The sequence below is a fragment of the Carcharodon carcharias genome, chromosome 5 (assembly GCF_017639515.1).
Source record: "Carcharodon carcharias isolate sCarCar2 chromosome 5, sCarCar2.pri, whole genome shotgun sequence".
NCBI classification, from domain to species: domain Eukaryota; kingdom Metazoa; phylum Chordata; class Chondrichthyes; order Lamniformes; family Lamnidae; genus Carcharodon; species Carcharodon carcharias.
The window spans coordinates 47693372-47711851 of record NC_054471.1 but is presented as its reverse complement, the minus strand read 5'-3'; the positions used below and the strand labels follow the sequence as shown (position 1 = coordinate 47711851).

The window sequence follows — 18480 nt, the reverse complement described above, 5'->3', positions numbered from 1 at the left end:
CCAATCTCTCTACACCTACATCCCCCACCAGGATGGTCTGAGGGTTCTCCACTTCTTCCTTGAACAGAGGCCTGAACAATCCCCATCCACCACCACTCTCCTCCGTCTGGCTGAACTTGTTCTCTCACTGAACAATTTCTCCTTAAACTTCTCTCACTTCCTCCAAATAAAAGGTGCGACTATGGGTACGCACATGGGTCCCAGTTATACCTGTCCCTTTATGGGGTATGTGGAACATTCCTTGTTCCAATCCTACTTAGGCCCCCTCCCACAACTCTTTTCTCAGTACATCAATGATTGCTTCAGTGCCGCTTCATGCTCTTGTCTGGACCTGGAAAAATTTATGAATTTTGCTTCCAATTTCCACCCCTCCATCACTTTCACATGGTCCATCTCTGACACTTTCCTTCCCTTCCTTGAGCTCTCTGCCTCAATTTCTGGTGATAGACTGTCCACCAATAATCATTACAAGCCCACCAACTCCCACAGCTACCTCAACTACAGCTCCTCACATCCCACTTCCTGTAAGGTCTCCATCCCATTCTCTCAGTTCCTTCACCTCCGTCGGATTTGTTCCAGTGATGCCACTTTCCAAAACAGTACTTCTGACATGTTTTCCTTCTTTCTTAACCAAGGTTTCCCACCCACGGTGGTTGACAAAGCCCTCAACCGTGTCCGACCCATCTCCCATGCCTCTGCCCTCACACTTTTCTCTCCCTCCAGAACCATGATAGGGTCCCCCTTGTCCTCACTTTTCACCCCACCAGCCTCCACATTCAAAGGATCATCCTCCGCCATTTCCGCCAACTTCAGCTAGATACTTCCCTCCTCCTTACCGTCCAAGGGCCCAAACACTCCTTTCAGGTGAAGCAGCGCTTCACTTGCACTTCCCTCAATTTGGTCTACTGCATTCGCTGCTCCCAATGCAGTCTCCTCTACATTGGATAGGCCAAACGCAGACTGGGTGACTGCTTTGCAGAACACCTTTGATCTGTCCGTAAGCATGACCCAGACCTCCCTGTCACTTGCCATTTCAACACACCACCCTGCTGTCATGCCCACATGTCCATCCTTGGCCTGCTGCAATATTCCAGTGAAGCTCAACACAAACTGGAGAAACAGCATCTCATCTTCCAATTAGGCACTTTACAGCCTTCTGGACTTAACACTGAGTTCAACAACTTCAGACCATGAACTTGCTCCTCCATTGTCACCCCCTTTTTGATGCCCCCCCCCCCTTTCTACATTCATTTTTATTTATTTATTTTTTTTTCCTGCTCACTTTCATTATTATTTTTTAAATTTATTTCAATTTTTATTGTTTTATCCCCAGCTTTTAGCCTTTTCAATCCTTGTTCCCACCACCATCCCCTCCCCCCATTCCACCCCCACTAGGGCCATCTGTCATTTTCCAAAGTGTTTACTCTAGTCCTGCCATTATCACATTCTGCTTTCCACTCCTAATGTCACCATTAGCACCTCCTTTAGCCAGTACCACCACTATTAGCAACCATTTGACCTTTTGTTTATGACATCTTTCACAATCTCTCCTTTGCCTCCACCTATCACTGGCCTTCTATCTATTCCACCCCACCCCCCAAACAGTATATATTTCACCACATTTCTACTTCCCTTTAGCTTTGAAGAATCATACAGACTCAAAACGTTAACTCCGTCTTTCTCTCCACAGATGCTGTCAGACCTGCCGAGTTTTTCCAGCACTTTTTGTTTTTGTTTCAGATTTCCAGCATCCCCAATATTTTGCCTTTATCATTTTCAGAGAAGTTGATTTAGAAGCCTGATAAACTGTTCCCTGGCATTAGGGAAAGGGTAAAAAATGAATGGTTCATAGAAAAGGATTAATATTTTAATTTTCAGTGTTTTTCATATCGCTGTTGAAGAAGTACATTCCAAGAAGGGGAAAGTCTTGTTTAAACCACAGCAGGATTCTATATCAGTTGTGTCTGAGACCTGACCCCAGGCCTCTATAGGTTTTGTTTCATCATGAAGAATACGAGTTGCCTCGGATGTTACCTTGGAAGTGTGTAACCTCCCAATAGCAGATGATGTAATTCAGGGTAGGTCTTCGGACCACTAAGTATGTGATTGGTTACCTAGTATCATCAGTACCTGTGTGACGAACATTCACGCTTGGTCAAACATCGAGGATCATGGTCAGACTCAGCAGATCACAGTTCCTGTACAAAGATTATATATACCCTCAGGGATCATTTCTATAGCTTTTTTTTCTTAAGAAATGTGTTCCTAGAGTGTTTGGCATCACAAACCACTAAGAGAATTTATAGTGCTCTCTTCTGAGCAGGAAGCAGATAGGAGGATTGCTTTTAACAGCTGCTCTCTGTCATTGATGAGTGTACCTTCTCTCTCTTGTAGAACTGGAGGGAAAAAACGGTTTAACAGAGGTTAAAAATAACTACTCAGCCGCCACGCCACACACTGGCGCTTCAATTTCCTAGCACACTCGCTGTGCAATGCCCCTGAGGAAATGGGAAATGTTCTTAAAAAAAAAACCCACCGCAATGACTTCCACTCACTAATTCCCCTGCCTAACCTTGATTCTTGGCGAATGGGTTTTAAGGTAACCGTATTTTACCACAAGATTTTTCTAATCTAGGATCCTTTATCTGCATGTTAAATTATTTACTTATTCAAAAAGAGATGGGTAGAAAATTCCAATTCTTGGCCCCTGGGGGCACTGGTGGTGAATTCGCGCGGATGTTAGCGCTTTCTTAAGACAGCTGGAGGAGCAAAGAGGCGGGTGTGAACCCGGGAGCAGAACGTGCAGGGAGCCAGGGAAAGGGCAGGAGAATCAGGATATCCGAGGAGACCGGGAAGAAACTGGGAGAAGTAGATTCAATGAACGGGGAGCCGGGAGACAAAAAAATAGAAAATGCTGGAAATGCTCAGCAGGTCTAGCAGCACCTGTGCAGAGACGGAGCTAACGTTTCGAGTCCGTATGACTTCTTCAGAGAGGGGAGATTGGGGTAGAGGTGAAAAATCAGGTAACCATTTATAAACATATGGTTCACTTTAGTGAAAATCGTTTAAAATCGCATCCGAGTTTGCTCGCTAATTGCGCTATTCTAACAGGCAACAAAATAAAATCTGGAATGACTAAAAATAATCCGGACGGTTATGATTTTTGTCTCACTCTAGCTAATTCTTTTGGAAGATGCCTGGAGGGAACTCTTTGTTTTGGGAATAGCTCAATGGGCCATTCCAATCGATTCTAGTACTTTACTGGCTGTATCTGGTGAGTTGCAACAGGTTTCATTTTTTCAAAATAAAGTAACAATTGCGATTAAAACCTGGAATCCTGTCCCATGGCACTTAAATTCGTGAAAATGGCCATTTGTTTCAAACTTTCGATGCATCGAAGGAATCTTCCACTGCGCAGTTAGACATTCGGTGCCGGTTTTTGGAGCAGGGAAATTTCTTGCGTGTTCATTAATCCCGGTTCTTAATCTGTTGGGTCTAAATCACACTGTCATGCTGAAGAGATAGTTCTGAATTTTAAACAATTCTCCCTCAACAGCACAAGGAACACGTCATTACTCGATTTTTTTTTTGCCAGATGTTGCGGGTAGTCTCCACCCTTTTGGTTATAAATGGTGTAAAGAGGCGCATCTGTACACGTGCATCTGTACACGCGCATCTGCCTGATTCCCAGGAGACCTCCGGAATAACAGCAAAGTACTGCGGATGCTGGAAATCCGAAACAAAAACAAAATGCTGGAAAAACTGAAGAAGGGTCATGCGGACTCGAAACGTTAACTTCGTTTTTCTCTCCACACAGATGCTGTCAGGCCTGCTGAGCTTTTCCAGCATTTTCTGTATTTGTTTCCGAAATAACCGCGTCCTTTCACCCTGTTAACTCGACTTGAAGAACTGTCACCCCTGTACCCCAGGAATGTTGAGTGAACGGTTCTTTTGATGCCATGCAACACTTAACCACAAGCGTGTATCATTCTAACCCACTCGGCCAGTCTGATCGGCCATGTGAGAATATTCTGATATCAGTCACTAGCTCCGGTGCGAGTTTGCAGAGTCAGGCTAGCGAGACAGATCCACCGCACACCCCAGCAAAGGACAGCCGGCATCCTCCTTGAAGGCAAAACTGAATCCTCACCACGTACTGGCCATTTCCTCCAGCTACGTAACATAACGCGAATGCACCAGCGACAGACAGGTCTTTCAGGACTTTGTTAAAGCCACTATTTTGTTTTAAACATCGAGTTATTGCCAAAATTGCAAGCGGTACAAAATAATATTTACTCACAACCTGGGACCGTGCAGATAGAGCAAACAGTTTCCAAGATGGTTTTGATTTGACAACATCGGGATAAAGGTCGCCGCGTTCCCCTGAACTGGGTGAAATCCTGCAGTCTGCAAACGAATCCAGCCGCTGACCTGTTCACAAAGAGGGACCGAAGCGTCCGCGGCGGGAACAGTTGGATAGTCAACGTTCAGATTTAGTGACTTGATGCGTTTCTCCTGTTTGTATTTTCTCAAAGGGATGAACAGTGACAACACAGAGTCCCAGAAGCTGAACAAGATCATTGCGGAAATCCATGCTTTGCAGGAGGTGGTCGCGCGGTTCCGGCAGCTCCGTGTGGACGCCACTGAATTCGCCTGTTTGAAATGCATCGTGACTTTCAAAGCTGGTTAGTCGGCAGCCTGTTCCTCGGTGTAAACTTTCAGACAGACACATGTTAAGCTTGATGGCGTGTCCGCATTTAAACTCGCGAACAAGGTTGCAGGAATGGCCCAGCCTGAGTCGGGAACAGTATTTTCACATTGGGACTTAAACTGGGATTCGGGATCATAGCACTGGGATTCGGGTCCATTGCACTGGGATGGGTTCATGGCACTAGGACTCGGGTCCATGGCACTGGGATGGATTCATGGCACTGGGACTCGGGTCCATGGCACTGGGACTCGGGTTCATGGCACTGGGACTCGGTTTTGGCACTGGGATGGGTTGATGGAAATGGGACTCAGGTTGATGGCACTGGGATGGGTCAATGGCACTGGGATGGGTGGATGGCACTGGGACTCAGGTTGATGGCACTGGGACTTGGGTTCATGGCACTGGGATGGGTCCATGGCACTGGGACTCAGTTCTTGGCACTGGGATGGGTGGATGGCACTGGGACTTGGGTTCATGGCACTGGGACGGGTTGATGGCACTAGGACTCGGTTGATGGCACTGGGACTCGGGTTCATGGCACTGGGACTTGGGTTCATGGCACGGGGATGGGTTCATGGCGCTGGGACTCGGTTTTGCCACTGGGATGGGTTGATGGCACTGGGACTCAGGTTCATGGCACTGGGATGGGTACATGGCACTGGGACTCAGTTCATGGCACTGGGATGGGTCAATGGCACTGGGATGGGTTGATGGCACTAGGACTCGGTTGATGGCACTGGGACTCGGGTTGATGGCACTGGGACTCGTGTACATGGCACTGGGATGGGTCAATGGCACTGGGATGTGGGTTCTTGGCAGTGGGACCGGGCTGATGGCACTGGGACTCGGGTTGATGGCACTGGGACTCGGTTGATGGCAATGAGACCCAGGATCATGGCACTGGGATGGGTCCATGGCATTGGGACCCTGGCTTATCGCACTGAGATGGGTTCATGGCACTGGGACTCGTTTCATGGCACTGGAACTCGGGTTCATGGCACTGGGTTGGGTTCACAGCACTGGGGCTTGGTTCATGGCACTGGAACCCTGGCTCATCGCACTGGGATGGGTTCATGGCACTGGGACTCGGTTCATGGCACTGAGACTCGGGTCCATGGCACTGGGATGGCCTCATGGCACTGGGCCTTGGGTTCATGGCACTGGGACTAGGGTTCATGGCACCGGGACTCGTGTTCATGGCACTGGGATGGGTCAATGGCACTGGGATGCGGGTTCATGGCACCGGGACTCGGCTCATGGCAGTAGGACCCGGCTCATGGCACTGGGATGGGTACATGGCACTGGGACTCAGTTCATGGCACTGGGATGGGTCAATGGCACTGGGATGGGTTGATGGCACTAGGACTCGGTTGATGGCACTGGGACTCGGGTTGATGGCACTGGGACTCGTGTACATGGCACTGGGATGGGTCAATGGCACTGGGATGTGGGTTCTTGGCAGTGGGACCGGGCTGATGGCACTGGGACTCGGGTTGATGGCACTGGGACTCGGTTGATGGCAATGAGACCCAGGATCATGGCACTGGGATGGGTCCATGGCATTGGGACCCTGGCTTATCGCACTGAGATGGGTTCATGGCACTGGGACTCGTTTCATGGCACTGGAACTCGGGTTCATGGCACTGGGTTGGGTTCACAGCACTGGGGCTTGGTTCATGGCACTGGAACCCTGGCTCATCGCACTGGGATGGGTTCATGGCACTGGGACTCGGTTCATGGCACTGAGACTCGGGTCCATGGCACTGGGATGGCCTCATGGCACTGGGCCTTGGGTTCATGGCACTGGGACTAGGGTTCATGGCACCGGGACTCGTGTTCATGGCACTGGGATGGGTCAATGGCACTGGGATGCGGGTTCATGGCACCGGGACTCGGCTCATGGCAGTAGGACCCGGCTCATGGCACTGGGATGGGTTTGTGGCACTTGGACTCAGGTTCTTGGCACTGAGACTCGGGTCCATGGCACTGGGATGGCCTCATGGCACTAGGACTCAGGTCCATGGCACTGGGACTCGGATTCATGGCACTGGGACGCGGTTGATGGCACTGGGACACGGGTTCATGGCACTGGGATGGGTTCATGGCACTGCGACACGGTTGATAGCACTGGGACTCAGGTTCATGGCACTGGGATGGGTGCATGGCACTGGGGCATGGGTTCATGGCACTGGGACACGGTTGATGGCACTGGGACTCGGGTTCATGGCACTGGGATGGGTTCATGGCACTGGGACACGGTTGATAGCACTGGGACTCAGGTTCATGGCACTGGGATGGGTGCATGGCACTGGGGCATGGGTTCATGGCACTGGGGCTCAGTTCATGGCACTGGGACTCAGGTCTATGGCACTGGGACTCAGGTTCATGGCACGGGGACTCTGGTTAATTGCACTAGGATGGGTTGATGGCACTGGGACTAGATTGATGGCACTTGGAATCGGTTGATGGCACTGGGACACGGTTGATGACACTGGGACTTGGGTTCATGGCACTGGGACTTAGGTCCATGGCACTGGGATGGGTCGATGGCACTGGGATGCGGGTTCTTGGCAGTGGGACTTGTGTTCATGGCACTAGGGCTCGGCTCATGGCACTGGGACTCAGGTTCATGTAACTGTGACTCAGTTCATGGCACTGGGACTCGGTTCATGGCACTGGGATGGGTTGATGGCACTAGGACTCGTTTGATGGCACTCGGACTCGGGTGATGGCACTGGGACTCGGGTTGCTGGCACTGGGATGGGTCAATGGCACTGGGATGTAGGTTCATGGCACTGGGACTCAGGTTGATGGCACTAAGACTTGGCGCAAGGCACGGGGCTGGGTTCATGGCGCTGGGACTCTGTTTTGACACTGGGATGGGTTGACGGCACTGGGACTCAGGTTGATGGCACTGGGACTTGGGTTCATGGCACTGGGATGGGTCGATGGCACTGGGACTCAGTTCATGGCACTGGGATGGGTGGATGGCACTGGGACTCAGGTTGATGGCACTGGGACTTGGGTTCATGGCACTGGGATGGGTTGACGGCACTAGGACTCGGTTGATGGCACTGGGACTCGGGTTGATGGCACTGGGACTCAGATTCCTGGTACTGGGACTCGGTTGATGGCAATGAGACCCAGGATCATGGCACTGGGATGGGTCCATGGCACTGGGACACTGGCTCATCGCACTGGGATGGGTTCATGGCACTGGGATGTGGGTTCTTGGCAGTGGGACCCGGCTGATGGCACTGGGACTTGGGTTGATGGCACTGGGATGGGTTGATGGCACTAGGACTTGGTTGATGGCACTGGGACTCGGGTTCATGGCTCTGGGACACGTGTTCATGGCACTGGGATGAGTCCATGGTGCTGGGACTCGGTTTTGGCACTGGGGTGGGTTGATGGCACTGGGATGTAAGTTGATGGCACTGGGACTCGGGTTCATGGCACTGGGATGGGTTCATGGCACTGGGACACGGTTGATGGCACTGGGAATTGGGTTCATGGCACTGGGATGGGCCAATGGCACTGGGATGGGTGGGTGGCACTGGGACTCAGGTTGATGCACTGGGACTTGGGTTCATGCCACTGGGATGGGTTGATGGCACTAGGGCTCGGTTGATGGCACTGGGACTCGGGGTCATGGCACTGGGACTCGGGTTCATGGCACTGGGACTCGGGTTCATGGCACTGGGATGGGCTCATGGCACTGGGACACGGTTGATGGAACTGGGAATTGGGTTCATGGCACTGGGATGGGTCCATGGCACTGGGACTCAGTTCATGGAACTGGGATGGGTCAATGGCACTGGGATGGGTGGATGGCACTGGGACTCAGGTTGATGGCACTGGGACTTGGGTTCATGGCACTGGGATGGGTTGATGGCACTAGGACTCGGTTGATGGTCACTGGGACTCGGGTTCATGGTACTGGGACTCGGGTACATGGCACTGGGATGAGTTCATGGTGCTGGGACTCGGTTTTGGCACTGGGATGGGTTCATGGCACTGGGAATCGGGTTCATGGCAGTGGGACTCAGTTCACGGCACTGGGATGGGTTCATGGCACTGGGACATGTTTGATGGCACTGAGACACGGGTTCATGGCACTTGGATGGGTTCAGGCCACTGGGACACGGTTGATGGCACTGGGATTCAGGTTCATGGCACTGGGGCATGTGTTCATGGCACTGGGGCTCAGTTCATGGTACTGGGACTCAGGTTTATGGCACTGGGACTCAGGTTCATGGCACAGGGACTCTGGTTAATTGCACTGAGATGGGTTGATGGCACTGGGACTCGGTTGATGGCACTTGGACTCAGTTGATGGCACTGGGACTCGGTTGATGACACTGGAACTTGGGTTCATGGCACTGGGACTTAGGTCCATGGCACTGGGATGGGTCAATGGCACTGGGATGCGGGTTCTTGGCAGTGGGACTCGTGTTCATGGCACTAGGGCTCGGCTCATGGCACTGGGACTCGGTTCATGGCACTGGGATGTGTTGATGGCACTAGGACTCGCTTGATGGCACTGGAACTCGGGTGATGGCACTGGGACTCGGGTTGCTGGCACTGGGATGGGTCAATGGCACTGGGATGTAGGTTCTTGGCACTGGGACTCAGGTTCATGGCACTAAGACTCGGCGCAAGACACTGGGACACGTTTGATGGCACTGGGAGTCGGGTTCATGGCACTGGGATGGGCTCATGGCACTGGGACATGGTTGATGGCACTGGCAATTGGGTTCATGGCACTGGGATGGGTACATGGCACTGGGACTCAGTTCATGGCACTGGGATGGGTCAATGGCACTGGGATGGGTGGATAACACTGGGACATGGGTTCATGGCACTGGGATGGGTTGATGTAACTAAGACTCGGTTGATGGCACTGGGTCTCGGGTTCATGGCACTGGGACTCGGGTTCAAGGCACTGGGATGAGGTCATGCCACTGGGATGTACGTTGATGGCACTGGGACTCGGGTTCATGGCACTGGGATGGGATCATGGCACTGGGACACGGTTGATGGCACTGGGAATTGGGTTCATGGCACTGGGATGGGTGGATGGCACTGGGACTCAGGTTGATGGCACTGGGACTTGGGTTCATGACACTGGGATGGGTTGATGGCACTAGGACATGGTTGATGGCACTGGGACGCGGGTTCATGGTACTGGGATGAGTTCATGGTGCTGGGACTCGGTTTTGGCACTGGGATGGGTTGATGGCACTGGGAATCGGGTTCATGGCTGTGGGACTCAGTTCACGGCACTGGGATGGGTTCATGGCACTGGGACATGGTTGATGGCACTGAGACACGGGTTCATGGCACTTGGATGGGTTCAGGCCACTGGGACACGGTTGATGGCACTGGGATTCAGGTTCATGGCACTGGGGCATGGGTTCATGGCACTGGGGCTCAGTCCATGGTACTGGGACTCAGGTTTATGGCACTGGGACTCAGGTTCATGGCACAGGGACTCTGGTTAATTGCACTGAGATGGGTTGATGGCACTGGGACTCGGTTGATAGCACTTGGACTCAGTTTTTGGCACTGGGACTCGGTTGATGACACTGGAACTTGGGTTCATGGCACTGGGACTTAGGTCCATGGCACTGGGATGGGTCGATGGCACTGGGATGCGGGTTCTTGGCAGTGGGACCCGTGTTCATGGCTCTAGGGCTCGGCTCATGGCACTGGGACTCAGGTTCATGTAACTGTGATTCAGTTCATGGCACTGGGACTCGGTTCATGGCACTGGGATGGGTTGATGGCACTAGGATGTAGGTTGATGGCACTGGGACTCGGGTTCATGGCTGTGGGACTCGGTTCACTGCACTGGGATGGGTTCATGGCACTGGGACACGGTTGATGGCACTGGGACTCGGGTTCATGGCACTGGGATGGGTTCATGGCACTGGGACACGGTTGATGGAACTGGGAATTGGGTTCATGGCACTGGGATGGGTCCATGGCACTGGGACTCAATTCATGGCACTGGGATCGGTCAATGGCACTGGAATGGGTGGATGGCACTGGGACTCAGGTTGATGGCACTGGGACTCGGGTTCATGGACTGGGACTCGGGTTCATGGCACTGGGATGGGTTCATGGCACTGGGACACGGTTGATGGCACTGGGAATTGGGTTCATGGCACTGGGATGGGTCCATGGCACTGGGACTCAGTTCATGGAACTGGGATGGGTCAATGGCACTGGGATGGGTTGATGGCACTGGGACTCAGGTTGATGGCACTGGGACTTGGGTTCATGGCACTGGGATGGGTTGATGGCACCTGGACACGGTTGATGGCACTGGGACTCTGGTTCATGGTACTGGGACTCGGGTTCATGGCACTGGGATGGGTTCATGGCACTGGGACACGGTTGATGGCACTGGGACACGGGTTCATGGTACTGGGACTCAGGTTCATGGCACTGGGATGAATTCATGGTGCTGGGACTCGGTTTTGGCACTGGGATGGGTTGATGGCACTGGGACTCAGGTTGATGGCACTGGGACTCGGGTTCATGGCAGTGGGAATCGGTTCAGGGCACTGGGATGCGTTCATGGCACTGGGACATGGTTGATGGCACTGGGACTCGGGTTCATGGCACTGGGATGGGTTCATGGCACTGGGACACGGTTGATGGCACTGGGACTCAGGTTCATGGCACTGGGATGGGTCCATGGCACTGGGGCGGGTGTTCATGGCGCTGGGGCTCAGTTCATGGCAACAGGGACTCTGGTTAATTGCACTGGGATGGGTTGATGGCACTGGGACTCGGATGATGGCACTTGGACTCAGTTGATGGCACTCGGACTCGGTTGATGACACTGGGACTTGGGTTCATGGCACTGGGACTTAGGTCCATTGCACTGGGATGGGTCAATGGCACTGGGATGCGGGTCTTGGCAGTGGGACTTGTGTTCATGGCACTAGGGCTCGGCTCATGGCACTGGGACTCAGGTTCATGTAACTGTGACTCAGTTCATGGCACTGGGACTCGGTTCATGGAACTGGGATGGGTTGATGGCACTAGGACTCGCCTGATGGCACTCAGACCCGAGTGATGGCACTGGGACTCGGGTTGCTGGCACTGGGATGGGTCAACGGCACTGGGATGTAGGTTCTTGGCACTGGGACTCAGGTTGATGGCACTAAGACTCGGCGCATGGCACGGGGATGGGTTCATGGCGCTGGGACTCGGTTTTGACACTGGGATGGGTTCATGGCACTGGGACTCAGGTTGATGGCACTGGGATGGGTCAATGGCACTGGGATGTGTGGATGGCACTGGGACTCAGGTTGATGGCACTGGGACTTGGGTTCATGGCATTGGGATGGGTTGATGGCACTAGGACTCGGTTGATGGCACTGGGACTCGGGTTGGTGGCACTGGGACTCAGATTCCTGGTACTGGGACTCGGTTGATGGCAATGAGACCCAGGATCATGGCACTGGGATGGGTCCATGGCACTGGGACACTGGCTCATCGCACTGGGATGGGTTCATGGCACTGGGATGTGGGTTCCTGGCAGTGGGACCCGGCTGATGGCACTGGGACTTGGGTTGATGGCAGTGGGATGGATTGATGGCACTAGGACTTGGTTGATGGCACAGGGACTCGGGTTCATGGCTCTGGGACACGTGTACATGGCACTGGGATGAGTTCATGGTGCTGGGACTCGGCTTTGGCACTGGGATGGGTTGATGGCAGTGGGATGTAGGTTGATGGCACTGGGACTCGGGTTCATGGCTGTGGGACTCGGTTCACTGCACTGGGATGGGTTCATGGCACTGGGACACGGTTGATGGCACTGGGACTCGGGTTCATGGCACTGGGATGGGTTCATGGCACTGGGACACGGTTGATGGAACTGGGAATTGGGTTCATGGCACTGGGATGGGTCCATGGCACTGGGACTCAGTTCATGGCACTGGGATGGGTCAATGGCACTGGAATGGGTGGATGGCACTGGGACTCAGGTTGATGGCACTGGGACTTGGGTTCATGGCACTGGGTTGGGTTGATGGCACTAGGACTCGGTTGATGGTCACTGGGACTCGGGTTCATGGTACCGGGACTCGGGTACATGGCACTGGGATGAGTTCATGGCACTGGGACTCTGCTGTGGCACTGGGATGGGTTGATGGCACTGGGACTCAGGTTGATGGTACTGGGACTCGGGTTCATGGCACTGGGATGGGTTCATGGCACTGGGACATGGTTGATGGCACTGGGACTCGGGTGCATGGCACTGGGATGGGTTCGTGGCACTGGGACACGGTTGATCGGACTGGGAATTGGGTTCATGGCACTCGGGTGGGTCCATGGCACTGGGACTCAGTTCATGGCACTGGGATGGGTCAATGGCACTGGGATGGGTGGATGGCACTGGGACTCAGGTTGATGGCACTGGGACTTGGGTTCATGGCACTGGGATGGGTTGATGGCACTTGGACACGGTTGATGGCACTGGGACTCTGGTTCATGGTACTGGGACTCGGGTTCATGGCACTGGGATGGGTTCATGGCACTGGGACACGGTTGATGGCACTGGGAATTGAGTTCATGGCACTGGGATGGGTCCATGGCACTGGGACTCAGTTCATGGAACTGGGATGGGTCAATGGCACTGGGATGGGTGGATGGCACTGGGACTCAGGTTGATGGCACTGGGACTTGGGTTCATGGCACTGGGATGGGTTGATGGCACTAGGACTCGGTTGATGGTCACTGGGACTCGGGTTCATGGTACTGGGACTCGGGTGCATGGCACTGGGATGAGTTCATGGTGCTGGGACTCGGTTTTGGCACTGGGATGGGTTGATGGCACTGGGACCCAGGTTGATGGCACTGGGACTCGGGTTCATGGCACTGGATGGGTTCATGGCACTGGGACATGGTTGATGGCACTGGGACTCGGGTTCATGGCACTGGGATGGGTTCGTGGCACTGGGACACGGTTGATGGGACTGGGAATTGGGTTCATGGCACTGGGGTGGGTCCATGGCACTGGGACTCAGTTCATGGAACTGGGATGGGTCAATGGCACTGGGATGGGTTGATGGCACTGGGACTCAGGTTCATAGCACTGGGACTTGGGTTCATGGCACTGGGATGGTTTGGTGGCACTAGGACTCAGCTGATGGCACTGGGACTCGGGTTCATCGTACTGGGACTCGGGTTCATGGCATTGCGATCAGTTCATGGTGCTGGGACTCGGTTGTGGCACTGGGATGGGTTGATGGCGCTGGAACTCAGGTTGATGGCACTGGGACTCGGGTTAATGGCAGTGGGACTCGGTTCACGGCACTGGGATGGGTTCATGGCTCTGGGACTTGGTTGATGGCACTGGGACTCGGGTCCATGGCACTGGGATGGATTCATGGCACTGGGACTTGGTTGATGGCACGGGGATTAGGTTCATGGCACTGGGGCATGGGTTCATGGCACTGGGGCTCAGTTCATGGTGCTGGGACTCAGGTTTATGTCACTGGGACTCAGGTTCATGGCACGGGGACTCTGGTTAATTGCACTGAGATGGGTTGATGGCACGGGGATTCGGTTGATGGCACTGGGATTCGGTTGATGGCACTTGGACTCGGTTGATGGCACTGGACTCGGTTGATGACACTGGGACTTGGGTTCATGGCACTGGGACTTAGGTCCATGGAACTGGGATGGGTCAATGGCACTGGGATGCGGGTTCTTGGCAGTGGGACTCGTGTTCATGGCACTAGGGCTCGGCTCATGGCACTGGGACTCGGTTCATGGCACTGGGATGTGTTGATGGCACTAGGACTCGCTTGATGGCACTGGGACTCGGGTGATGGCACTGGGACTCGGGTTGCTGGCACTGGGATGGGTCAATGGCACTGGGATGTAGGTTCTTGGCACTGGGACTCAGTTTCATGGCACTAAGACTCGTCGCATGACATTGGGACACGGTTGATGGCACTGGGACTTGGTTTCATGGCACTGGGATGGGTACATGGCACTGGGACTCAATTCATGGCACTGGGATGGGTCAATGGCACTGGGATGGGTGGATGGCACTGGGACTTGGGTTCATGGCACTGGGATGGGTTGATGGCACTAAGACTCGGTTTTTGGCACTGGGACTCGGGTTCATGGCACTGGGACTCGGGTACATGGCACTGGGATGAGTTCATGGCACTGGGACACGGTTGATGGCACTGGGACTCGGGTTCATGGCACTGGGATGGGTTCATGGCACTGGGACACGGTTGATGGCACTGGGAATTTGGTTCATGGCACTGGGATGGATCCATGGCACTGGGACTCAGTTCACGGAACTGGGATGGGTCAATGGCACTGGGATGGGTGGATGGCACTGGGACTCAGATCGATGGCACTGGGACCTGGGTTCATGACACTGGGATGGGTTGATGGCACTAGGACACGGTTGATGGCACTGGGAGTCGGGTTCATGGTACTGGGACTCGGGTTCATGGCACTGGGATGAGTTCATGGTGCTGGGACTCGGTTTTGGCACTGGGATGGGTTGATGGCACTGGGACTCAGGTTGATGGCACTAGGACTCGGGTTCATGGCAGTGGGACCCAGTTCACGGCACTGGGATGGGTTCATGGCACTGGGACATGGTTGATGGCACTGAGACACGGGTTCATGGCACTTGGATGGGTTCAGGCCACTGGGACAGGGTTGATGGCAATGGGACTCAGGTTCATAGCACTGGGGCATGGGTTCATGGCACTGGGGCTCAGTTCATGGTACTGGGACTCAGGTTTATGGCACTGGGACTCAGGGTCATGGCACAGGGACTCTGGTTAATTGTACTGAGATGGGTTGATGGCACTGGGACTCGGTTGATGGCACTTGGACTCGGTTGATGGCACGGGACTCGGTTGATGACACTGGGACTTGGGTTCATGGCACTGGGACTTAGGTCCATGGCACTGGGATGGGTCAATGGCACTGGGATGCGGGTTCTTGGCAGTGGGACTCGTGTTCATGGCACTAGGGCTCGGTTCATGGCACTGGGACTCAGGTTCATGTAACTGTGACTCCAGTCATGGCACTGGGACTCGGTTCATGGCACTGGGATGGGTTGATGGCACTAGGACTTGCTTGATGACACTGGGACTCGAGTGATGGCACTGGGACTCGGGTTGCTGGCACTGGGATGGGTCAATGGCACTGGGATGTAGGTTCTTGTCACTGGGACACAGGTTCAAGTCAGTAAGACTCGACTCATGGCACTGGGACTCAGGTTCATGGCACTTGGATGGGTTCATGGCACTGTGACCCAATTGATGGCACTGGGACTCGGTTGATGGCAATGAGACCCAGGTTCATGGCACTGGGATGGGTCCATGGCACTGGGATTCGGGTTCATGGCACTGGGACCCTGGCTCATCGCACTGGGATAGGTTCATGGCACTGGGTCTCGGTTCATGGTGCTGGGACTCGTGTTCATGGCACTGGGATGGGTTCATAGCACTAGGATGGGTTCATGGCACTGGGACTTTGGTCCATGGCACTGGGATGGCCTCATGGCACTGGGGCTTGGGTTCATGGCACGGGGATGGGTCCATGGTACTGGGACGCGGTTCATGGCACGGGGATGAGTTGATGGTTCTTGGACTCAGTTGATGGCACTGGAACTCGGGTTCATGGCACCGGGACCCGTGTTCATGGCACTGGGATGGGACAGTGGCACTGGAATGTGGGTTCCTGGCACTGGGACTCGGGTTCATGGCACCAGGAGTCAGTTCATGGCAGTAGGACTCGGCTCATGGCAGTGGGATTGGTCAATGGCACTGGAATGCGGGTTCTTGGCACTTGGACTCTTGTTCATGGAACTGGGACTCAGGTTAATGCACTGGGACTTGGTTCATGGCACTGGGACACGGTTGATGGCACTGGGACTCACGTTCAAGGCACTGGGATAGGTTCATAGCACTGGGGCTTGGGTTCATGGCACTGCAACCCTGGCTCATCGCACTGGGATGGGTTCATGGCACTGGGACTCGGTTCATGGCACTGCGACTCGGGTCCATGGCACTGGGATGGCCTCATGGCACTGGGATGTGGGTTCTTGGCACTGGGACACGGTTTCATGGCACCGGGACTCGGCTCATGTCAGTAGGACCAGGCTTATGGCACTGGGATGGGTTTGTGGCACTTGGACTCCGGTTCATGGCACTGGGACTCAGTTGATGGCACTGGGATGCTGGTTCTTGGCAGTGGGACTCGTGTTCATGGCACTAGGGCTCGGCTCATGGCACTGGGACTCAGGTTCATGTAACTGTGACTCAGGTCATGGCACTGGGACTCAGTTGATGGCACTGGGACTCGGGTTCATGGCACTGGGACTCCTGTCCATGGCACTGGGACTCGGATTCAAGGCAGTGGTACTCGGTTCATGGCACTGGGTTGGGTTCATGGCACTGGAACACGGTTGATAGCACTGCGACTCAGGTTCATGGCACTGGGATGGGTCCATGGCACTGGGGGGTGGGTTCATGGCACTGGGGCTCAGTTCATGGCACTGGGACTCAGGTTCATGGCATTGGGACTCGGGCTCGTGGCAATTTGATGGGTTGATGACACTAGGACTCGGTTGATGGCACTGGGACTCAGGTTCATGGCACTGGAACTCGGGTCCATGGCACTGGGATGGGTTCATGGCACTGGGACACGGTTGATGGCACTGGGACTCGGGTTCATGGCACTGGGATGGGTTCATGGCACTGGGACACGGTTGATGGCACTGGGAATTTGGTTCATGGCACTGGGATGGATCCATGGCACTGGGACTCAGTTCACGGAACTGGGATGGGTCAATGGCACTGGGATGGGTGGATGGCACTGGGACTCAGATCGATGGCACTGGGACCTGGGTTCATGACACTGGGATGGGTTGATGGCACTAGGACACGGTTGATGGCACTGGGAGTCGGGTTCATGGTACTGGGACTCGGGTTCATGGCACTGGGATGAGTTCATGGTGCTGGGACTCGGTTTTGGCACTGGGATGGGTTGATGGCACTGGGACTCAGGTTGATGGCACTAGGACTCGGGTTCATGGCAGTGGGACCCAGTTCACGGCACTGGGATGGGTTCATGGCACTGGGACATGGTTGATGGCACTGAGACACGGGTTCATGGCACTTGGATGGGTTCAGGCCACTGGGACAGGGTTGATGGCAATGGGACTCAGGTTCATAGCACTGGGGCATGGGTTCATGGCACTGGGGCTCAGTTCATGGTACTGGGACTCAGGTTTATGGCACTGGGACTCAGGGTCATGGCACAGGGACTCTGGTTAATTGTACTGAGATGGGTTGATGGCACTGGGACTCGGTTGATGGCACTTGGACTCGGTTGATGGCACGGGACTCGGTTGATGACACTGGGACTTGGGTTCATGGCACTGGGACTTAGGTCCATGGCACTGGGATGGGTCAATGGCACTGGGATGCGGGTTCTTGGCAGTGGGACTCGTGTTCATGGCACTAGGGCTCGGTTCATGGCACTGGGACTCAGGTTCATGTAACTGTGACTCCAGTCATGGCACTGGGACTCGGTTCATGGCACTGGGATGGGTTGATGGCACTAGGACTTGCTTGATGACACTGGGACTCGAGTGATGGCACTGGGACTCGGGTTGCTGGCACTGGGATGGGTCAATGGCACTGGGATGTAGGTTCTTGTCACTGGGACACAGGTTCAAGTCAGTAAGACTCGACTCATGGCAC

General features: G+C 54.4%; 1 protein-coding gene and 1 non-coding gene across 2 annotated transcripts in view; both read left to right on the top strand.

Moving 5' to 3' along the window:
* The window catches only part of nr2e1 (nuclear receptor subfamily 2, group E, member 1), a 210851-nt gene that overhangs the window by 20667 nt on the left and 171704 nt on the right, over window positions 1-18480 (top strand). Inside the window, exons 6-7 of the mRNA XM_041188520.1 lie at window positions 3178-3274; window positions 4536-4685. Of these exons, the coding sequence (XP_041044454.1) occupies window positions 3178-3274; window positions 4536-4685 (247 nt within the window). The remainder of the gene's footprint in view (window positions 1-3177; window positions 3275-4535; window positions 4686-18480) is intronic.
* On the top strand, window positions 2206-2425 carry LOC121278503. Its single transcript, XR_005943168.1, has one exon. It is a non-coding gene; the product is annotated as a small nucleolar RNA U3 (small nucleolar RNA).